Genomic DNA, 23820 nt, shown 5'->3' on the forward strand with positions numbered 1-23820 from the left:
TCTGAGAACTATCCTGATTCAGAAATATTACCTCCTCAGAGTGTGCTGCGGTCCCGACCCCCTCACCTTTTCCTCCCTGTCGCCGCCTGCAGGTGGTGCAGACGTCCGGCAGCGTGGATCTAGCTCGGAGCATCGTGGTTCCTCTGCTCACCCGGGAGGCCATCGACTTCTTGCACGGCTCGGGGACGGCAGAGGAGAGACACCTGTGGGTCGCCCTGGGAGACGGCTGGACCAAGTGCAGGTGAGATAGAACATAAACAAAATACGACAAAATAAAGTCATGTGCTGCAGAGAATCTGCTGATTCTACCACAAATATTTACCGGATACAAGTTTGCATTTCACTGTGCGCAGATCACCATGTGGTGTTTCTCCAGCTCTGCATGGGTCTGTAAACCTTTCTGTGTTCTAACCTCTCTCCATTTTTCAAAAGCATCTCCAATATTGATCCTAGTTTGAGCACGTTTCTGCCGTGTGGGGGTTGCTTTTCTCTGGTCCAAACAAATCCAGAGCAGTCAGGACCAGAATCTAAAGTTAGGAGGACATACTGGGTTATACTTCATACATTAATCTCTGCAGGTTGGAGTGGCCAAAGGATCACTACTTCCCCCCCTGTGTGCTGAGGTTTCGGGATGGCTGGGAGCCTCCGGTGCTGCCGGCGATGGTGGCAGTGGCTCCGTCCAGAGAGGAGCTGAACCAGCTCGCGGAGAGTCTCGCCAACGCCGAGATCATGAGACACGAGGAGCTAAGGGCCCGACTGAACCAGGAGGTCTGATCTGAACCGTCACACACACGTCCTCATTATTCATAAAAACAACAACATGTCTGTGACTCTGTGTCTTTGTCTCCGTGCAGCAGACCGTCGTGCAGACCTTCCCTCCTGCAGACGGGTATGCCTTTAACTCCTCGTACAAACGTTTACAGATGCTGGATCAGGACGCCGCCGTGGCTGCTTTTAAACACGCCGTCAGCCGCCATGTAGACGGGTAAACCTGAGGTCACATGACGCCCTGGAGAATTGATCCCACACCTGAACTTTACCAACCAATCACCTCAAATGTGACATATTCATCAATAAATGCATCAAATGTTGATAAATAAATAAAGTAATATAAAGAAAAGAAGGAATGAGTCCTAGCAGCCGGCTGTCCCCACCAAGGATCCAGAGGAACCTAGACAGAGAGGTCAGGAGCTCCCAGAAACAATGTGCTTACATAGTTCATGAAGAGAGAGAGAGGAGCTCAAGGTGCCAGTTCCCCCGTCAGTCTAAGCCTATAGCAGCATAGCTAGGAGCTGGTCCAAGCTTGCTCCAGCTCTAACTATAACATTATCAAAAGTCTGTTCTTCAAAGTACAGAGGGTGTCTGTCTCCTGGACCCTGACTGGTCGATGATTCCAAAGGGGAGGAGCCTAATAACTGAAGGCTCTTCCTCCCATAGTACATTTAGAGACCGTAGGTACCACGAGCAGGCCTGATGACTGAAGGCTCTACCTCCCATAGTACATTTAGAGACCGTAGGTACCACGAGCAGGCCTGATAACTGAAGGCTCTACCTCCCATAGTACATTTAGAGACTGTAGGTACCACGAGCAGGCCTGATAACTGAAGGCTCTACCTCCCATAGTACATTTAGAGACTGTACCACGAGCAGGTCTGATAACTGAAGGCTCTACCTCCCATAGTACATTTAGAGACTGTAGGTACCACGAGCAGGTCTGATAACTGAAGGCTCTACCTCCCATAGTACATTTAGAGACTGTACCACGAGCAGGTCTGATAACTGAAGGCTCTACCTCCCATAGTACATTTAGAGACTGTAGGTACCACGAGCAGGTCTGATAACTGAAGGCTCTACCTCCCATAGTACATTTAGAGACTGTACCACGAGCAGGTCTGATAACTGAAGGCTCTACCTCCCATAGTACATTTAGAGACTGTAGGTACCACGAGCAGGTCTGATAACTGAAGGCTCTACCTCCCATAGTACATTTAGAGACCGTAGCTACCACGAGCAGACCCGCATATTGGGAGCATAATTTTCTCGATGAGTAAATAATGAATTTAAGTTGAATTAGTTGTATTTATTTATTCAGGTTATTGATGATTTAATTTATGGATAAGTCACATATTATTCCTCCTGTCTTATCTGGTTTAACTTCAAACGGTTTCTTTTTCTAAATCTGATTCTTTCATCTCTCCTGACACGGGCTGAACTTCTCTCTTCTTCATTGGTCTTTTTTTTTCACTTCTAAAATCTGATCTAATTTCTTGGATTCAAAATCTTTAATTTCTATTTATTGCTCTTGATTTTCGATCTGAAGTTGGGACACTTCTCCATGGCTTCAAACGGCTCCCAAACCGCCATAGTCTGCTTTTATAGTTAACAGATTTGTGTGTGTTTGTTCTCGTGTGTGTGATTGACTGATGTTCTGATCCTTGATTATATTTCAGGAGTTTTGACGCCGACAGTCGAAGCCAACAAACTCTGTTTGCCAAATCGAAATACGACTTTGTGGCGAGAAACAACACGGAGCTGTCGGTGATCAAAGACGAGGTCGTCGAGGTAAACTTTGAAGATTTTGATGAACATGAAAGAGTTAAATAAAATGTTTTCCAAATGTTTGTATTCAGTCAGGAATAAATGTGAAAGACATGCATAACATGACATTCTTAACTTGAGACTGAAGTTTGTTGTCTAAACCCTGAACCTTGTCTGGCAGGTTGTGGACGACAGGAAGCAGTGGTGGAAGGTTCGTAACGGCTGCGGGGCGTCGGGCTATGTGCCAAACAACATCCTGGAGATCACCAAAGCCGTCGACATCACCGGCAGAGGAGAGCCAATATACAGCCACACCATACAGGTAACACAGAATCCATCCAGGTAACACACCTGAGAGGCTACTCCTGAGCGAGTCTTTCATCTTAAATCACCTCCTCATGTCTCATCTTCATTCATGCTTTTATTTTGAAGCTCATGATGCCAAAGAAAGAGTTTGAGTTGTTTAAGGTACGCTGAGACTGTTTTTAGTTTCCAGAACTTTCTGCTGTAGGTTTTTTTATTTATTTTTTTCAGACTCCCGTGTGATTTGCTGTGTTTTTCTTTTAAAGGAACAGTCTCACATTTTTTATTATTTTGATGTCTTTATTTGTCAACGGATGCTAACTGCTTCAAAATAAAGTACTTCATTTTTTCTACAAACTTTCAATGATAGATCTCTTTCTCTGTTTTTAGCTACGCTAGGCTAGGCTAGGCTAGGCTAGGCTAGGCTAGGCTAAGCCTTTGCTTGCATAGCAGCGGTTAACTACAAAGGGCTAAGATAGTATCTGACATGCTAGCTAGATTTAATGGATTGCTACTAATAGCTGTGTAGCATGCCAAAAGAAACTTCAATCTTTTTAACATAATATATTATATTGGACATTTTTCTAGCTGTTTCTGATGCTAAGCTAACACGCTATCTGGATTGTTTTGGCTCAAGGTCAGACTGTTCCTTTAAATAGTTTTCTAGAGGATAAGCTATGTTTATAGTTTATTTACAGTTCCTCACTACACTTTTTTACAGAAGCGTCAGTGTGTTTGTAGATTTCCCTGCAGTGAGTTTGCAGTGCCATGTTAAAACATTTTAATTCAACGTCTCATCATCGCCATGTTTTATGTTTTCATTTGTTTCATTTCACGTCGTCAGCAATTACTGGGAGAGTTGAACGAGGTAAAAACACAAAATATAAAATACCATCATACTGTGTCCCGGTGCAGATCACCAAACAAATCAAATCTGTTAAATCAAACTGTCCTCTGTCAGAAGCAGACGTCCAGGACCGACCTCGTCCCAAGTAAACCGGTTGTGACTCCGATGCCTCCGGCTCCTACGCCGCCTCCCCCGGCCCCAGCCCTCGCCAGGCTCCCCACGCCGCCACTGCCTCCTCCGGCCGTCGAGCCCCCGAAGATGGCGGCCAGCAGCAGCACGGTCAGCCGACAGAACAGCAACGCATCCAGCGACAACGGAAGCGTCGCCATGAGAGAGAACAACAAACAGAGACCTGCAAACGCCAACCGTGAGTCCCAAAACGATCCTGAGAGGGAAATCTGTGATCAACAACATCTTCTAATCAAATCAGTTTAAAATTCAAAAACTAACCCCTGAACCCTGAAGCAAGCTTTCATCAGAAGTCAGTAAATCTGTTGCAATAAAATCTTTGAGGATAAAATAAGAAAATATAAACTGAATTTTCTTCAAACATTTTCACATTTCCACACCAGGTTTTCACTCTTGATACTTCATGGTTTATATCTAAAATCAACAAAACAAATCCAGAAACTGATGGGACCAACAGTCGCTCTGCTTCATGAATCTGTGATTTACAGTTTGCTCCTTATCGCCCCCTGCAGGCAGGAAATCCAACATGGAGGAGGTTCAGGACGAGCTCATGCACAGGCTGACGTTGGGTCGCAGCACTCAGAAGAAGTTTCCGGTTCCTTCTCGCAGCGGCAGCATGCCGGTCGTCAGCATCACCTACGACTCCTCACCTGAGCACGTGAAGGCGTGGCTAGAGGCCAAAGGCTTCAGTCCAGTGTGAGTTTGAGTTGTTGAACATCGGGGGGTGAAAAAAAGCGCAAAATATTCACCCAATAGAAGTAAAATGAATTAAAAAAAACATGTTTTGTCTTCAGCACCATCACCAGCCTGGGCGTCCTGACCGGAGCTCAGCTGTTTTCTCTCAACAAAGAGGAGCTGAGGACGGTCTGTCCCGACGACGGAGCTCGAGTTTTCAGCCAGGTCACCGTCCAGAAGGCGGCGCTGGAGGTGGGTCAAAGGTCAAACGTGATGTCACTGACAAACAAAACAGCTTCTATTGAGTTAATCAGGATCAGAAATACTTTATTAATCCCAGAGGGAAATTCGATCGTTACAGTTATATATATACAATACAATATACAATATAGCAGGAGAACTATAGAAATAAAGATATAAATCAAATAGAATAGGAATGTAAGTAAGATATCAAGAATAGGTACAAGAATAATGTCATGACATCACGTTTGAGAAATGCCTTTATTCTGAAAGAGGCTTTATAAGCGGGACGTAGGTATCTAAACATCATTATCGGATTCTATAAAAAAAAAAAAAAAAGTAAGAAATGATGGATTTTAAGCATTTGGTTAGAAAACAACACAGTTATTCTTTTATTTTTATGATAGTTTGTGATGTCTGAGTTGTCTGGAGCTCAGCTTTAGGACTTAACAGTCTGTTATTTTTATCAGACAGAGAGACAGCACCATCTTAGTTGCACAAATTCATTAAGGTATTTACATGTTGAACAAGTATTTGTATAATTAAGACCGTGTTCAGGAGTTTGTCTATAAGTCAGAAAGAAGGAGTGTCTCGTTTCCCCGGCTCAGAGGTCCGGTCTTGTGTATCTGGTTCCCGTCTGCTGCAGGTCTTTTTTTTTTTTTTTTTAGTCCCTCTTTTAGTCTTTTCTGTCTTTAAGCTTTCTGTCACCAAACTCTGGCAAGGTCTGGTGTGTGGTGTCTATCTCCACCTGCAGGTTTTCTTCTGACGCTTCTTTGATCTTCTGAATCTGTTACCACAGTCGTTCAGGTATCGTGTTCTCAGATAAATGTCGTCCTGCTCGGCTTCGATCTGTCAGCCAGATTTAAAATGAAACAGTCAAAGTTATAGAAAGTGGAACATTCAGATTCAGGGACTTACCTTTTCCTGACCTGTGATTTTTTTTTTTTTTACCTTGATTCGGACATGTTGGATTTTAATCGAGACTATACTCACATTTTGAACTGGAACTTGTATGTTTGTTTTTTGATTCATTGGTTCCATCCTTGGAGGTTTTGACTTGAGACCAAATCTGGGTTAAAACGAGACTTGGGATTTGTTAAACAAAGTCTTCTCTCCACCTCTCAGTAAATTTATTATTCAAACAAACTCTGATGAATTCTTCCCTCTGGCCGTCAGAACGAAGCTGCGGACGTTTTATGTGTAGCAGCATTTTAAGGTAGCGCTGATATTTGTCATCCTGCTGTGGCCGAACAGTCAGTACCCCCTTAAACTACCTGACCCCACCCCTTCACCTTTACTTGTTGACCTCTGACCCCGCCCGACCCGTAGACACCAGGAAGTAGACCTTTGGCTGGAATGAGACCTGAGGAGTGGCCTGTGTTCTGTGTGCTATCTTAGCTTTTATTAGCTGTCACCAATTGCACCATTTGTTCAATTTATTTAAGTTATTGAAGGGAAAAACAAAACTTTTTTAGAACCTGGATTTTGTTTTTGTAGTTTCATGTCCTTTGTTGGATTATCAAAAACATCTTACTGTTTATTAAAATATGAAAACCACACCAAGAGGCCCCCAGTCTACAGGGTGGCTGGTTCCACTGGTTTCCTGTTGGGGTGACATGGTGAACTAAAAAATCCATGAGCTACCTTTATGATAAGATGACACTCTTTAAAAGGCAGAAATGACACATTTTGACCGTTATTCTCTTCAATTTAAAAATGAAAGGCTATTAAATACATACTGTACCTTTTTTTGGATTTTTCTTTCATTTATTTAGTTTCCGCCTTTACTACAGGTGTGTTTAAGTGTGTACATTTCAAAAACTGACGCTGGTATTGATAAAAACGGAGCTCAGTGGAAAGAAAGAAACATCAGTGAACGTCCACACCAAATGTGGAGACGTTCCCACAGAGATATTTGTGAAAAAGGCCGACGCTGTCCCTTTCAAAGAAACTTTCATTTTCACAATTTCTATTTTTTTTTAAGGATAAACGATTGTTGATGAAATGTTGGTAAGTATAAACGACAGGTGTGTTTGTGGATAAAACTCACACGGGGATCTTTGACAGAAAATATACCAAAAAGAAATAAACCTCTTACCTTCATTGCACAAAGATGTAAAAAGAGTCCCAAAAAGTAAACAAAACGTTTCCAACAAGGACAGGAAGTGATTGATTTCATATAAACACTAGAGCTGTCAAACGATTAATATTTGTAATCCTGATTAATCGCTCACTTTCAAAAATTAATCGTGATTAATCACATGTTTGAAATTCCATTATTTAGCATGCATAAAATAAAAACGGTGAGGCTTTTATTTTGAATTTTTTGTACTCTCTTAAGCTAAGAGTTCTTTACTTGCTGTTTGAATTCAACCATGCTTTTATTTTGAAATAAAATAAGGCGCTTCCTGTCGAGTGAAGGTTAGGACAAGAAGTTAAGCACAGAAACAGGAAGTGGTTAGGGATCCCAAACTGACGTCAAACAGGTTAAAGGAACGGTAGCAAAGGTCAATGTGTGATGTCATAAGGTCAATGTGTGATGTCATGAGCTGGATGTGATTTTGGACTCGTCAGCTGAGCTGTCTGAGAGTTTGTTAAAGTGAAATGAGACATTCAAAGATGCAGCAGGGTTCTTCTTTAACATCACTGAGACTACAGGGAGACACTGAGGACGAGTATCTACGGAGAGCCTGAAGGGACAAAAAAGCCAAAAAGTCTTAGTTATGACTACAGATTTAAATTTGTTATTTTTGTCTTTCTTTGTCCTCCATACTTTCCCCGTCTTCAGCCAATGACACATCTTGCTCTTTATGCGACCAGGTTTAAAAAGCTCTAGAAGAACTCAGTTTCCCAGCATGCCCTCTGACTCTCACTGTAGACGTCGTCATGCTCTTTGCAGCTCACAGCAGCCGGTGTAGGTACCGGATCTGCTCGGGTGGTCACGTCCCCGATCACATCTGGAACCTACACCGTCACTAAAAACAAGCTTTCTGGGGTTTGATCCTCCGGCTCAGATTGAACGGACTCTGATCAGCTGGAGCCGCTTCACTCTGAAGAGAAACTTCCTTTAAAAATCTTCAGATTTTTCAGGAGAAACGTGTCAGCTGAGACGCTTAGTAGATATTTGCCGAAGCTGCTCAGTCGCTTCAGAAGCAGAAAGACGTGAAGATTTCAGTCTGAGGTTTTTGTTTCAGGCTCTAATGTGCTGTTTGTCTCTGCTTCTCCTCCCCTTCCCCCACCGCTCTGGATCCTTCTCTTCACCTCCGTCTATCTGCGTCCGTGCCTCGCCGTCTCCAGAGGAGTTCAGGCTCTGAGCTCCAGGAGATCATGAGGAGGCGGCAGGAGAAACTGGCAGCCAGCACCGTTGATTCAGGGGTGGAGTCTTTTGATGAAGGCAGCACCCACTGAGCTCTCTCTCTCTCTCTCTCTCTCTCTTCTTCCTTTACTTTTTTTTTTTTTTTTTCAAACCGCAGCCTGCTGTTTTTCTCGCACTCTTCATCCTCAGGCGGCGGCCACCTACGCCGAGTTTGTGGAGATCATGCGGCGCAGGCAGGAACTCCTCAGCTCGTCTCCGTAGGAACATTTAAAGAGCTACACGGCTGACTGTGGGAACCGTCCCGATAAACAGGAAGTACTCTGCCATGTTTGCCTGAAGTTCACCTGAACACTCTCTGGGGATCGTTTGTGCTTCTCTACCTGGAGGAGTTTATTATTTTCCAAAGCAAACCTCTCAGTATTAATGTCAGAAGGTTATCCGCTCCAGTTTGTGCCTCGTGTTTCAGAACCATGAAGTCCAACTGCGATTCAAAATATTCAGATTTAAGATCGACGCTCTGCTCCTCACTCATTAATCATCATCTTCACCTCTGACTTGAATGTATTAAGAATAAAAAGAGACACAAACTGGAGCTCGCTCAGACAGGTCGATGGTTAATGTGTACAGAGAACGAAAGAAAACGAATGTTGGCTTGAGTATTTTGAAGGAAATTCACAAAAAAATATATAAATAAATGTACAATTCAGATTTATGGCGGATAGAAATATGATATTCATAGCAGAGCTTTTTCTTTCATTCTAAAGTTACATCAAAGTTTAAATAATATAATTAATAGAATAAAAAGACGGAAAAAGCAAAGAAAGGCCCCGTGTCCACCTGGCGTTTTTTGAAAAGTGCTGACTGTGCGCTCTAGAGCGTTAGCATGAAGCATTTGTGTGCTGAGAATAAAAATCGCTGCACGTCCGTCCTGTCTCCATGACAACAGTCTGTTAACAACAGCTGCTGTATGACCGAGACAATGCTCCGGGAAATAAACGATCTCAAATTTGAAAAAAAAGTCTAGTAAAAAGTAACGATCAGTCACGGAGCGAGGAAGATGTGGGTAAGAGACACGATCCGTAGGTGGGAATATCAAAGATTTGGAAAAGAGCGCCGTCGACGTCTATAGCGCCACTTTTGGAAAGTTGAAAGATTTTCAACTCGAAGCACTTGGAAAGGCCGCTCAAAAAAGACAAGAGCGCTCAGAAAAACGATGCTGGGTGCTGCTTTCCTTGTGAACGCTCTCTACTCATATGAAAACAATTTTAAAAAAGATGCTGGTGCTCAGAAAAATGACCTCAGGTGGACACGCGGCCTAAGTCAAAATGTTTTTCCTGAAAAGCAGAATAACTTATAAAAACAATAATAAAGTCTAATTTATGTACATGATGTGATTTAGAGTTAGCGGCAGGAAGACGTTATCAGATTTGGCAATTTTGCACATTAAATGATAAAAATCTAAACGTTCCTCTGCAGGAGGTGAGTGAAGAATCAAACGTGGAAAAAGATTCAGAATCAGTTTATTGTTGTTTTTTTTTAAGCCGTCAGCTGATTAATCATCTTTACAGAAGCTAACCCTCTGATTGTACCAACTTCTCCTCCTCGTATAAACACTTAAGAAACGATTGTAGTCGCTTTATACATGCTGACTGTTTTATTTAAGCTCCGCCCACAGATACAGGTAGCCTCATGAGTTGACGTCAGGTGAGCCTGTAGGAGGAGACGCAATCTTAATGTTAACAGATCTTTTCCTTAAGTTATATATTTTCTTACGGAAGCCCTAAGTGGACAAACCTCCTCCTTACATGCTGGCCGCAAACTGCCTCTACCATTACTCCAACATCTGCTTTAATTTCACGATTCACAGCAAACTCTTTCCGTTTTATTTGCTGAAAGCCATCAAAAGCTGCTTAGAAGTCAAAGGTTAAGCAAAAAAAACAAAAACATTTTTTTAACACGAGCACAAACTAAAAACACCACGACTGTTTGCACAGATCAGCCTGAAGCACCAGATCATCCTCCAGCTGGAGGAAATGTTCATTACACCACAGATATATGTATGTATGTAAATGCTTGGATATAAGATGTACAGAAATCAGCCAGTACATTCTTTAACCTCTGTGGCATTGATTGTATTATTTTCTCCTCTTATGCACTTAAAGTGTCTCGGATGTAAAACGTGGGAAAATATGAAGAAAGTTTGTGGAGAAACACGGAACTAATATAAATGAATAAAAGCTGAATAGATGTTTGTTAATGAGAGAAGCATTTTCTGTATTTAGTGAACTGTCCTCGTACTCAAACAGTTCTAGAGCCAATCAGAAAAAAACGTTAGCGAGAAGTCACTGCTGAAATGCATTTGTATGTGTATAGTTTTCATGGTGCCTTTTTCATTATGAATCTGCTCATTCTGCAATAAACATTTACAGAAATAAGTTCAAGTCATTGCTGAGTTTTTTCTTTTTAAACAAACTAATCCTGAAGGCTACCGAAAGTTTCCATGAAGACAAACTCAGTTTTTTGACCCCAAACACGGATAATTTAATCCCATCAGAAATGTGAATATTGGCTCCAGGTATCTGGTAAGGTTTCTTTTATTTACTGATTTTCTAAAGCAACATAGAAATTTGAAAAAGAGACATGTTTAAACATCCAGGGCTGCAGTTTTTATTTTAACATCTAAATAAGGTATTAAAGGAGCAGTATATAACTCTGACACCTAGTATTAAAAATGGGTACTGCAGTCTAAATTCTAAACATTAGAGAGGTTTTCATAGCAGTCAATTTGCTAGCTAACGTTATACTAACTGCTGCTGCAGCAAGCTCATTTGAGTTAGCTTAAACGGTTTAGTAGTAATTTAAACGGAGGGCTCTTGACTGCCACTGTTCTGAAATACTGAGTCTCTCTTGTGAAAGTGACTGGCGTTAGCTAGCTAACTAGCTAGCAAATACCTTCCTAGTTTTTTTTATGTCAATGACAGACGGTAAAACTTTCCAATCATTATGTTGGGGCTAAATTGTTAACGTAATCAAAAGTTAATGTTCTTAAAAGTTTTGAACTGACACATTCAGAGATGTAAAACACCTGTTGATATGTAATGCTAACGTCACATTAGCTTAAAAAGCTACTGAACCGTCTCCTAATGTCTAATTTTCAGATACAAAGTTGCATTTAATTCTGCTGCCGTTGTCACCTTGAATACAATTTTTAGTGTAACAGATCAATGATGCAAACCAAATGAGCACATTTCCAGAGAGGTGAGTGGAGAAAACTTCAAACTTTCTGTGGAATAAAAATGTAGTTTTATATCGACTTTTTGAGGGAACTATTTGAAATGTGAGGATTAATAGAGACAAAAAAACAGAAATGTAATATCGGGTTTTCGTGTGTTTTCTCCTAGCATTTCTTTAGTTTACACATAGAAATAAAAAGACGATAAATGTAATTGCAACATTTTAATTCGTTCCAACACACTCACACACACACACACACACACACATACATACTCACACACACATTAAAACTCTGTGACGATGATCTGAGTTCGAGATCTTCCCTCAAATTTAAGTGACACAATGCACAAAATGGCACCAATGACGAACAAGTTTGACTGGACACACACGAAGCAAGAGAAAAGAATTGTAGAAGAAGGTACGGTGCTGAGCGTTCACACATAGTCTGCAGGTTTTCTGTCCATTTTTCATTTTTGTAAATCTTTTCCACAGTCGTACCAAAGTGCGTCTCTCGGGCCAACAGACGAGTTCTCCGAGTCCTCGATTCTTTCTCCAAACAGCCGAGTCTCCAAACGTCCAGAAACTGAACCGTCGTCGTAGTGATGAGAGAGCTTCTGGCTCAGGTAACGATGATTCACATATACAACACGTTTTAAAAAAACAAACCTAAAGCGACATTCCCACAAGAATTACTTTGTAATGACGAGTAGAAACAGAATAGTTAAGCAGTAGTAGTATGTACAGTACATTTGATTTCTACGTGAAATGGAACTTAATTCAGATGGAGCGGCGACCAAACTAACAAACGGGTAAAGACTTCAGGTGATCGAACCACAAGGCCACAATGACGAATCATTTTCTGTAAATTAACACTGAAGTGTCCAACGGCCTTTTTAACACATTCATTTATTTTTTTTCTATTAAGCTCAAGGTGTGATCAAAATAAATCAAACATTTGTCGAAAGAAGCTTAAATACATTTAATACTTAAAGAGGTTTTACCTTTTTTACTGTTTTAGAATAAAGACTAAAGACCCTCAAATATGTGCAATAGTTGCTATCATCAATTAAGGGTGGCCGTCAGTGGTAACGTCGTCAATGCCCAGCTCCTGCAGCTACATGTCGATGTGTCCTTAGGGATGACATTTAACCGCAAGTTGATCCCGCTGCTTCTTCGTCGGCAGAGTATGAATGTGTATGAATTAAATAGTAAACACTGATGGACTCCTAACACAGCAGCCTCTGCAGTCAGTGGCCCTAAGTTTCTTCTTTCTTATATATTAGTTCGCAGAAGTGACCAAAATGGCCGCCACTCTTTCAGAATTTTTCAGCAGTTTAATAGTTGCTATACAATTTGAGAAATCCCAATTTTTGGATTCTTAGGTCGATGATCCAAGACAAAAGACTAATTGATTTTTAACTTAAATGTAAGAAGGTTGAAAACAAAACAATTTCCTTTTGTTGATAGGCCGTGACTTAAATTCTAATTTGATGTTTCACTTTTTTAAATACTTCAAAATGTCGTACAAGTGTTTGTATTATATTAAGCTTTTATATTTAATTTGGACCTTGTATGAGAAAGAAATACAGTTTAAGTCTTGGCTCTTACTTTGACCACACCTTGTAAATCCTGAATTAAGAAGTAAAACTTTGAATGAGGTCGCCGCCTCTCACCTGTTCAGATCACATTCTCTACAGTCATGAATGAAGTGAGAGATGCTGAGTTTTCTTTTTTGCCCTTTAAGTAAAACGATCAGTAGACAGATGAAAATAAACAAAACTAATGTCAGTAAGTTGAGCTGACACCGCTGCTTCAGAGAATGGCTTTAACAACGTCCTGTACAGAAGTCTTGTTTCAGGGACAGAGATGCAGTCAGGATTAATTTTTACGTTTCTTACATTAACGCCTGCAGACTTTGTTACAGTGCCCACATTTTAAGATGTCCTTATTGGATTTTGAGGTTTTTATTAGGGCCTGACCGATAGGGGATTTTAGAGGCTGTTACCGATTTTGATATTGCGGAGAGAAAAAGTCTGATCCCCATATCTTTCTTATGTCATACATGAATAAAAAAATGGTGCTTTACTAAACATTTGAATAACAGCGTTCAGGGACTCTAACAAGAGCAGTAAAATAGTTTTGTTGTTGGATATTTATACTTCTATGAATAACCAGATTTATGTTGTATATTTAAACAAAAATTTAATTAACACTCAGTACGTTCACATGCAGTTAGAAATAGTAGATCTATTGTATCAGTCCGACTAAAACTGGACTTTGAAAATCCATGTAAATATGTTAGTCTGACTGAAATAGTACCAAGTCAGCTTTCTCAAAGTCGAACTAACACACACAAGATTATGCGGTCGGGGGTGGATTTTCTCTCGTTACCATAGAAAGACTTAAAGGAGCAATATGTAACTGACATTTAGCATTTAAAATGTGTACTGCAGTCCAAATTAAAAAAAATAATTGTTAGTGGAGCTTATTATAAAACTGCATAGGCTTTTTAAGTCGGGTAGAATCAGCTATAACGGAACTAGTCCAGCACTTCAACATTTCCTTAATGTATGATCATATAGTAAGGTAATTTTTGCACATTGCTCCTTTAAATAGGCATGTAAACATACTAAGTTTTACTTTGAATATAGTTAGAATTTAGAATACTGATGTAAATGGTGCCCCGTGTGAGGCCCGGGCTGACTGGCGATATGCTGAGCTGATATGTTTCTGTCTGTGAAGGTTCTCAGTGTTTCTGACATTCCCAAATTTAAAGACATACATCTTAATCAGTTGTTATTATTATTTCTTGTTGTTTTTTTCTGTCTTTTTTTCTCTCTGATAAACTATCCATTTCTCTGCTTTCTGTCCCTGCTCAGGATTGTTGCAGCCGATGCTCACAACACTCTGCTACTATAAAGTCAATCTATGTCTTCAGATGGAGATCCTTCGTGAGGAAGAGCCAGCGTTTCACAGGACAGGCAAACACGGAGCGAGGCTGCAGAAAGTTGTTCCTTTGTGTGTCAGCAGGTCGGGCAACTCCTCAGTGCAAATACAAACTACATCTCTACTTCAGTCTCTATAGTCTAAACTGGCCTCTAACACGTCCCACGATAGCAGGAGGCACTCGTGTTCCTGCAGAAAGGCATCGGATCCTTCAGCTGTCTTTGTGCCGTTCAGTTCTTGTGCACACCCGACAAACATTCTTACGTTTACGGTTGATTCGTCGTACGAAATAAAAAGGTCTGTATCCAGTCGAGCAGCATTTGGTGAAATCAGAAAAACTTTGAGAATCTGGAATCTGCAGCAAATATTTACCAATTGTTAAGCAAAGTGGCACAACCATCTATATTTATGTTTTCCAAGGTTTGACCGTGTTTGCATCTTTTAACGGGAAAAAAACATTACATTCAGAAAAGCATCTAAATGCTTTTAGTGTTTGATTAAAATCAGCTTTAATATAAAATTTAAAATTTTGTGCTAATATTTCCAGAACTTTGTCCTTTGTTGAATGCTTGCTGGGTTCTTCAGTGAATGTGATCCATGCAGCAGTCCTGGCAGTTGGCTAGCATGTTAGCAGTCGGTGTTTTGAATGTTTGGCAGTGTAACGTTGAAATTTACCGCCTACAATTCGGTCGTTTCATCACCAGGACAGCTGCTCACTGCTGAGAGGTGATTCATTCTAGCTACACTAAAACCTAGAGCTAACGGATGCTGAATGACGGTCGGAGTGGAGGAAGAGGCCAGCGTTCTCGCTGGTTTTTCAGCTACTCCTGAGATTAAAACAAAAACAATGTAAATAAAACTGCTGACTCTGCTCCACCGACTCGCCTCCTCACGTCATCTGAACAGGGACGGACACAGTGTAGACATCCAATCACAGGACGGAGCTCGTTAACGCTCCCCTGACTCCCCCCCCCCCCACACACACACACGTTGAATCAGTCCGGTTCAGAGGGTTCAGGGTGTGTTTGTTCGTCAGTTCGGCTCTTTAAGGCAGATCCCCGTCCCATGCTTTAATTCAAACATAATACTGGATTTTTTTTCCCTCTTGTCGTCGAGATGTTAGGCTGTTGTTTTTATTTTGATACTGATGATGAAGCGGATCTTCTTCTGCAGAGAATGGATGCCTGAAGCACAGGAGGCCGGTGTGTTCGCAGCCTGCAAGACAACGAGAAGGGATTAAATCACAGCTAGTTTACACAGAAATATCTACAATCATGCAGCTTGTTGGTGTTTTTTTTAATTTTCTGCAGGTAACATGGAGATGAATTTGTCATCATCCTTTTAGCCAATCAGAAGCAAGGAGGTGTGCCTGGCTAGAGCTTGAAGGAGGCTGGAATTAAAGGTACATTCTGGAGTTTCTGCTTAATTTTTCAGGATATAAAATCCTTTAAATGTATATTAATTAAGAACACTTAGTACAAGTTAATAAGTCTGAGTACGCTGTCCCATAAATCTAAGTGTGTTTGTATTTGTGTTTGTGACCCACGTGTGAACGAGCCGCCGTCATTATGTCTTGCTGGCGTTCTCGTAGATGACATCAGAGGTGATGGACTGCTGCTTCTTCTTCTGCCACATGAGCAGGACGCACTGATGGATGAACACGTACTGCTCCTGCACAGACGGAAGACAGAGAGGATTAACGTGGCTTTGACTTGTCCCGTCGTGTGTTATTATTAACCTTTTATATTTCTGGTCTGTAAACAGGCGCTGAGGACTGACCTCGGTCTGGACCATGGACAGACGGTGGGATCTCATCTCGGACACCATGCCCAGGATGTCGGCGAACTCGTGCTCTCTGATGTGCTGCATCAGACGATCCAGAGCGATGAAGGTCCCCGTCCTGCCGACTCCAGCGCTGAACCACACAAGAGATAGCAACCACACGCAGAGGAAATGAAGCGTTTAATGGACATGACATCATCCGTCTGAGAGCTTTTTTAATGGTTTATAACCGTGAGGAGGGGACTCAGTGTCTCTGATCGGGTTGTTAAAGATTCTCAGATTCAAATAAAATGAAGAGACGGAGACGAGCAAGAGCATCTTTAGACTTCTAACAGATGAGACTTCTGCACGACAGATCAGTTTACTGCTTCAGGGTGTTAATGAGAGGAACATATTCAACAATCATTTAAAACCGACTGTATGAGTGAGAATCTGGAATCTGCAGCAAATATTTACCAATTGTTAAGCAAAGTGGCACAACCATCTATATTTATGTTTTCCAAGGTTTGACTGTGTTTGCATCTTTTAACGGGAAAAAACATTACATTCAGAAAAGCATCTAAATGCTTTTAGTGTTTGATTAAAATCAGCTTTAATATAAAATTAAAAATTTTGTGCTAATATTTCCAGAACTTTGTCCTTTGTTGAATGCCTGCTGGGTTCTTCAGTGAATGTGATCCATGCAGCAGTCCTGGCAGTTGGCTAGCATGTTAGCAGTCGGTGTTTTGAATGTTTGGCAGTGTAACGTTGATATCCTGACCTGCAGTGGACGATGATGGGGTCTTTGGTCCGGTTGGCCTGCTGACGGACGATGTGGACGAACTGCAGGATGCTCTCGATGGCGTTGACCGTTGGGACGCCGTGATCGGGCCACGAGGTGTAGTTTAGATGGAGGATGTCCTGAGACTCATCGGCCTGCAGGGGGAGACGGATGTTAAGGACATAAATACATGACTACACAGTTTATGTGAAGTGTAGATGAAGTGGTGCTCACATATCCCAGTCTGATCTTCCTGATGATCCACTCTGGAGATTCCGTCTCTGAGAGCATCTCGGCGCTGATCTCTCCGTACATCACCGGTTCGTCTGTGAACGGCCAGTAGTGATCGCACTTCACCTGGAACACACACTCAATGTTAGAAAGAAACGCCGACCACTTGCTACTGTTCTACATTGGTATTATTATTGTTTTTGCATTTGCACCAAACCGAGATGCAATCCTCAAACTTGTATTTGTGTAGAAGGGAATAAGATTGAGACTGACCCGGCGTCGTTCGTTGCACTGTGTGAGCATGACGATGATCGGAGATTTCTGCTGCAGAACCATCTTCCAGAAATCGTTTCGAGTTTCTGGCAGTGGACCCTGAGTGGCAATGTACTCTTTAGTGTGTTTGTAACCCTGAAGGTCAAAGAAAAAGACAGAAAAGACACATTAGCTCCAATAATGAAACGCGGACAGATTAACACGATATAAATGATCCACAAACCCCTCAAAACAAACAAGTAACTGCTCCACTTTTCAGAAAACATGTGCTCAAACAGGCCGTTTGGAGATTTTCCCTTCATGACATCACAAAGGGCAGTAGCCCCTCCCCCAGGTGGGTGACACTCCCACAGCTAGGTGTTTGTTCTGCCCTCTGAGTCTGCCTTCTCACCGTAAACAATAGGACATGGAGCAAGAAAGCACTGAGTACACCCAAGCCCTTCCAGAGAGGGGGCGTGGTCAGACACAGCTCATTTACATATTTAAAGGTACAGACACAGAAACAGCCTGTTCTGAAGAGGGCTGAAATAGAGGGGTTTATAGACATGATCAAATACAGGATCAGAGTAGATTTAGAACAAGAAACTTCACACACGTTTTGAGAAGCTCTGAGACTTATTTACACTGAAGAAGAGGATATGTGACCTTTAAATGTTGTCTTTATTACATTTCAGTGCTGAAACTGTAGCATCAGAGTTACTTTCTGTGGTTCAATAAAGGTAAAGATGTTTATTTATTCCTCATCCTTTTTTATGTTGCTTGATTATGTGAATTTACAAGAGGACTTCCTTTAGGCAAATGATGAAGAGGATGATGGTGAAGATACAATGACTCACAGGTATGTAGTTGGCGTTGATGTAGTCTAAACCTTCGTCGTTGTGCATCGAGATCAACTTCACCCTACTGAAGTCGTCTGTGGTCCAGATGTAAATGAAGATTAAAATCAGTCAACATGAAAACCAGCTGAAATACCACCAACAACCATCATGTATCAAACAACTCAGTACTTCTGAGTCTGTGACTCACAGGGCAGGATGTTGGTGTATCTGTTTTTGGGCCTGTTGATAGGCAGGTCTGCTGCATCATGGGAAAGATCCAGGCCAACGCTCTTCAGCTCCTGAAAAGATGAACATGTATGAAATAACTGTATGAACATGAATAAAGTTTACATGAGTAGTAAATAAAAGAAGTATATTCCTGAAAGTTCATGTATGAATGTAATGACTTATACTGAGTGTCCGTATGAAAATAAAAGTGTTCTAAGTATGTATGAAAGTATGAATAGGGAACATATGTATTACATTTCACAATGTAAGTACAGTATGTATAACTTTTTTATGTATGTTTGAATTTTTTTTCTATGTATGTATGAACAAAATGTTCTGATGTAAGTATGTATGACTTTATGTATGTATAGAAATAAATTAATGGGTGTGTACTTTTTTTGGATGAATTCATAAATATTTTCTTTATCATTTCTTCATACATAATTACATATAAGCAAACATGAATGCATTGTTGTGTTTCTACTTTCATACATTCTTTCCCCATACATAGAAACACATAAATAGATACTTTACTAATTTATAAACACAAAAACATAAATAATATAATTATGAATGGGTTATATGTTATGCAGGATGGAAAAATACATTATCTAATATTTACATACAAGCACAAAAAACAATAAAACAAATACATTTATTCAAACGTTGTTTTTTCCTATTTTTTCGACCGATATGTATGTTGTTTTTTTCATTTTAAGATGAATGTATGTAAGACATCTTTTCGATGTATTACACTTAAGTCTGAACTGCTCCTGTATAAATAAACAATAAAATAAATAAATGTGTGTATGTTTTTTTATGAATTCATAAATACATTCTTTCCTCAAACAAACAAAATAAATAGATAGATACTTTACTAATTAATACACACAGAAATAATACAAATACAAATACATACATATACCCTTTTGTAATACATCCTAAATGGAAGAAACATACTCATACATACTCTAACTGACACTCACACATATTTACATAAAAAACTTTAATTTCTTCATTCAAATACAAACAGACATACAAACATTAATACACGCACACATTTATTTGTATATATAAATGTTTGTGATTAAGGTCGTACCTCAAACTGTAGGGAGAACTTGTAGGCCGAGTCTTTGCTCATTTCTTTAAAGTACGCATCGAAATCGTCCAGCTGCACGGGGCTGCAAAGATACACCAATGTGTCAGAAAATACCACTATGAAGACTAATAACAGATTTCACATGACACATATCATCATCATTGGACATTTCTTGATTAACAACGCCATATACATTTAAAAATGATGCCACTCAGCACAAATAAAACAATCAGGTAATATTCAGATTTGCACGACTCAATAATTGAAGTTTTCAATTAGATAATAAACCGTCCTGATTTCCACCGATGACTGCAGTCTTTGCAGGTTTTATTTCCACAGAGGTTCCTCAGCCTGAGTGGTAAAAAACTGGGCCATGGTTCAATTTCACTTTAATCTGCTGGATTAAACGGTTGGGATGTTCTCTGTTTCTGGCTGAAGGCTGTTATTAGTGCGATGGCAGCACACACACACAAACACACAGATACACAAAGATAAAAGCACAGGCTGAGAGCCACATGGTGTTGTTTAGTCTTGTTACCTTGTAAGCTTCCGTTTCTTTAAAGCTGTCTTGCTCCTATAAAATACAAACATGTAGAGTTCCTCTTGATGAGAACTGTGACTGCAGTGAGACTAAATCACAGGTGACATTAGACTGACGCTCCAGATCTGCACATATCAGGGTTTGACCAACGAGGGTTTTTAAGCCTTTATTCAGAGGGATTTATTCTTGTTCTTAATGTTCTTAAAAGGTCATGTTTTTGGTGCTCAAACTAGGATCAATATTGGAGATGCTTTTGAAAAATGGAGAGAGGTTAGAACACAGAAAGGTTTACAGACCCATGCAGAGCTGGATAAACACTGAAGCTTCAGAGTCCACCACATGGTGACCTGAGTGAGCATGGAGCATGGAATTTGGACTGCAGTACCAATTTTAAACACTAGGGGTCAGAGTTCCATACTGCTCCTTTAAGGTTTCCAGTTTTGTAAAATGTTCGTTAATATTAATGTTTGAGCATTTTTTAATTATATTTAACTTAAATTTAAAACTAAATCGGAAAAAATGAATTAAAATTGTGTCTATTTTAACTCATTTAAACGAAATAGAAGATTTTAAGGTAAGTAAAGGACGACTGAATAAAATGGAACAACATATTTAGAAAGCATAATTATTAAGTTAAAGTTAAACATTGTTGGCTAAGAGATCAGTGAAAATTTAAAAAATGCAGTTCGTTGTAAGTTTGAATATTATTGTAAATTAAAAAGTTTCTGAGTAACCCGATGTTTAATCAGTTTTAAGTTCTATTTTGGTGAACTTTTCAGGTTAAAAATCTAACATGAGGTTTTAGTTTATAGAATGATTTTATCCATAACAGTCAGCTTTAGATTTCATAGAAGGCTTGTATGAAGTCCCATCAATCGGTCAAACCCAGGGTGACAGTTTTACGTATTTTAACTTTATGACATCATCAGAGTAACAACATCATGCTTCGTGATTGAAGCTATGCAGACACCTGATAATCAAACATGCAACTTTGTAACATTTTCATTAATTTATTTTCCACATTTCATGCGTCTATATTTGCATTATTGGAGTCAGATCTGTTTCTTTAAAGATTCACACACCGATTGCATCACAGAGTCCCAAAAATCCCAACATGTCCTCTCAGCTCAGAGCTGAGAGGCATATTTCAGAAATGGGGGGGTTCTGTAACACAGTCAGCAAGTGTTTCACCAGCAACATGCACTAAAACATCCAGAACTAAGACTACACAGCTACGCTAAAAGCAGGACTACATACAGAGTCTAACTCTGGACTATAAATCCACTAAAACAGACATCATGCAGACACGGAACATGGAGCAAAGCTGTAGTAAGCGTCAACAGTTAGCATCATGCTACATACAACACATGAGTGAGAACCCATCAGTGTGACTCTGAAAGTTAAAACCACAGACACAGAATTGCAGACAAAGTTCTACGGGTCAGAAAAGTCATCTCTTGACTTCCTGTTTCCCCAAAATTTAAACAGGACTTCAAAAAAATTGTCATTGGATGTTCTTATGACATTTAACATTTTTTTACTTGTCAACAATCCCATGTGTAGACCAAGAACAAAAAATATCATGATAGGGTTGTCACAATACCAGAATGATATGATTGAAGTAAAAGTCAAACATGTTTGATACCAGGGCAATAAAAAAAGAATCCCTGACAATATTGGGCAATTGGACAACTTGTTTGTTTATTTTTTAAGACCAATTTTTGGGCTTATTTTGCCTTTATCAGAGAGATAGGACAGTGGAAAGTGTCAGAAATCAGGGAGAAAGAGAGAGTGGGGAATGACATGCAGGAAAGAAGCCACGGGTTGGTTTTCGAACCTGGGCCGTCTGCTTAGAGAGCAACAGCCTCCATACATGGGGCGCATGTACTAACCACTGTGCTCAAATTACTTGTTTTTGATAACCAGATATAGCAGGCAAACTCCTGCATACTGTCTAAATTAGACAAATACATTGGCAATGTTTCCTTACCTGAATGTTGCAAACATATTTTTATAATTTGGGCAGTGCTCTCTCTGGTGTTCCACAAGGCTCAGGTTTAGGGCCCTTGTTGTTTATTGACATTAATTGAAATACTATTTATTTATTGAAAACACATGATAAGTGTACTGTTAAGTGATAAAATTGAGCATTGTTGACCTGAGTTAGGTCCATGATTGGTGATATACTGACCCTAAAGAAAGCTGGACTCTAACAAACATAACTCCACAGCTTGTACAGCAGTATTTTAAGATTAACCATATCATGTCCATTGACAGAAATACTGATTCCTTATTTCAGCACAAGCTCTGAAGCAACGTCGGCTTAAAACAGCTATAGAGCAACAAACAGTTTTGACTGAAGGTGGTCCTTAGGTCAGAGTAGAATTTGTCTATGGGGACGATAAAAAACATAAAAGATTCCTGTTTCAGAATGTAAGTATGAAGCGGGGTAGATGGACAGCTCAACAAAACTTTACGCTTGAGCACAGGAGAGAGCCTTTCACTTTTTCCCCCATTATCAGGCTTTATTTATCTCCTTTTTACCACAATATTAACCCCAAAGTTACACTGATTCATTTTTATTTTGGTCTTCTCATGGGAATCGTTGACAATAAGTTCTGGTGGCTCTGTTTGACGTCACTTAGGTTCAAATAGAAAGTAAAACAATGCCTTGGATCAATCCTGTGGGCTGTGGCTCTGCTATGACATGCCCCTGTAGTGCATTCTTTTAGCCTTCAAGTGCTTACTTACCAAGGATTAATATAAAAAGCCAAAAGATAGTCAGTCCAAAGGCAGGATGGCAGTAGGGTAAGGAAGGCAAAGAGGCTTCTTCGCCTGAAGGGGGTTCAAATAAAAAATAAAATAAAAACACACACAATAAAAAAATAAATAAAAACAGACACCAGGGGGCGGTAGGTTGGGGACAGAACATGGTGCTCCATTAGTAAAGAGGCACAGAGCGTCGAGAGGTTCACATTAGTGCTGAACACACAGTTAATGCATCATGCAGCCCTTCAGAAAGTGTCCCGTTGTCTCTCTGGGGGACAACAGGAGTCTGTTTAGCTGCCGGACGTCAAAGGCCGCTCTGTCTCATTTAACAACCTCCAGCCTGAGTCTGTGACATCACTGCGTCCACCCAGCCCCTCCCACAATGCAACACTCAGCCTCATTATGTAGAGACAGCCCCACATTTTGTCACTCGATGGTGACGTCAAACCATGTGATGGCCATCTTAATGAAGATCTCTAACATTGTTTCACTCGGGGTCAGGACCCCACTGATGCAGATACATTCAAGGACTCATCATCGGCTCTGTTCAAGTTTTTCAAGCTTAAAAGGGGTTCAGTTTGCAAACCAAACACTCTACATTAGAACTGTTAAAAGACGTCTTATCAAACGTCTAATATTTATGAATATATGTCAAAAGGATAAACTAATGATCGTATTCTGTTTTATGTTTTCCATAGCTTCCAAACCTTTATACAATCAGTATGTTTGGAAAACAATTTGGTGTTTTCTTGAATAAAAGATTATTCATTTAGATTTCTCACCAGCTTTAGTGTGTCAGTACGAAGAATATATATCTCATTCGGGCTTAAATAAAAAAATTAAGTTCCAGTTCCAGCTCAAGAACTTTTTGGACGATGTTGAGAATTTTTTTTTTCAACAAATTAATTCATAAAATATACCACATTTTTCTCCAGAGATTAAAGTCAGGAAGAACATCTTGAAAAACAAAATGTACTATAAAAGAGGAAACATGGAACTACTGAACATACAGGGACCCAGAATTGAGCCCT

General features: G+C 40.1%; 2 protein-coding genes across 13 annotated transcripts in view; one reads left to right on the forward strand and one right to left on the reverse strand.

The window, feature by feature from the left end:
- Window positions 1-10543, forward strand: part of eps8a (EGFR pathway substrate 8a, signaling adaptor) — a 28099-nt gene extending 17556 nt beyond the window's left edge. For 2 of the 9 annotated variants that reach the window (XM_065951207.1, XM_065951208.1), the window contains exons 13-23: window positions 93-241; window positions 579-768; window positions 855-985; window positions 2451-2562; window positions 2720-2860; window positions 2971-3006; window positions 3686-3709; window positions 3803-4055; window positions 4390-4573; window positions 4672-4804; window positions 8090-10543. In XM_065951207.1, coding sequence (XP_065807279.1) covers window positions 93-241; window positions 579-768; window positions 855-985; window positions 2451-2562; window positions 2720-2860; window positions 2971-3006; window positions 3686-3709; window positions 3803-4055; window positions 4390-4573; window positions 4672-4804; window positions 8090-8200 — 1464 coding nt within the window. In that variant the 3' untranslated portion in view covers window positions 8201-10543. Of the gene's footprint in view, window positions 1-92; window positions 242-578; window positions 769-854; window positions 986-2450; window positions 2563-2719; window positions 2861-2970; window positions 3007-3685; window positions 3710-3802; window positions 4056-4389; window positions 4574-4671; window positions 4805-5546; window positions 5600-8089 lie in introns of all 9 variants that reach the window. The other 7 variants (XM_065951215.1, XM_065951209.1, XM_065951214.1 and 4 more) reach the window with 7 other exon arrangements.
- Window positions 10544-11549: 1006 nt separating this feature from the next.
- ptpro (protein tyrosine phosphatase receptor type O) overlaps window positions 11550-23820 on the reverse strand; it is a 35509-nt gene continuing 23238 nt past the window's right edge. Inside the window, exons 17-27 of one of the 4 annotated variants that reach the window (XM_020656459.3) lie at window positions 22772-22855; window positions 20018-20053; window positions 19480-19561; window positions 18361-18451; window positions 18171-18247; window positions 17335-17469; window positions 17065-17187; window positions 16831-16985; window positions 16068-16203; window positions 15835-15959; window positions 11550-15503 (exon numbers count right to left, since the gene is read on the reverse strand). In XM_020656459.3, the coding sequence (XP_020512115.2) occupies window positions 15855-15959; window positions 16068-16203; window positions 16831-16985; window positions 17065-17187; window positions 17335-17469; window positions 18171-18247; window positions 18361-18451; window positions 19480-19561; window positions 20018-20053; window positions 22772-22855 (1024 nt within the window). In that variant the 3' untranslated portion in view covers window positions 11550-15503; window positions 15835-15854. The remainder of the gene's footprint in view (window positions 15504-15834; window positions 15960-16067; window positions 16204-16830; window positions 16986-17064; window positions 17188-17334; window positions 17470-18170; window positions 18248-18360; window positions 18452-19479; window positions 19562-20017; window positions 20054-22771; window positions 22856-23820) is intronic. The other 3 variants (XM_020656461.3, XM_020656460.3, XM_020656462.3) reach the window with 3 other exon arrangements.

This window comes from Labrus bergylta, chromosome 23 (assembly GCF_963930695.1).
Source record: "Labrus bergylta chromosome 23, fLabBer1.1, whole genome shotgun sequence".
NCBI classification, from domain to species: domain Eukaryota; kingdom Metazoa; phylum Chordata; class Actinopteri; order Labriformes; family Labridae; genus Labrus; species Labrus bergylta.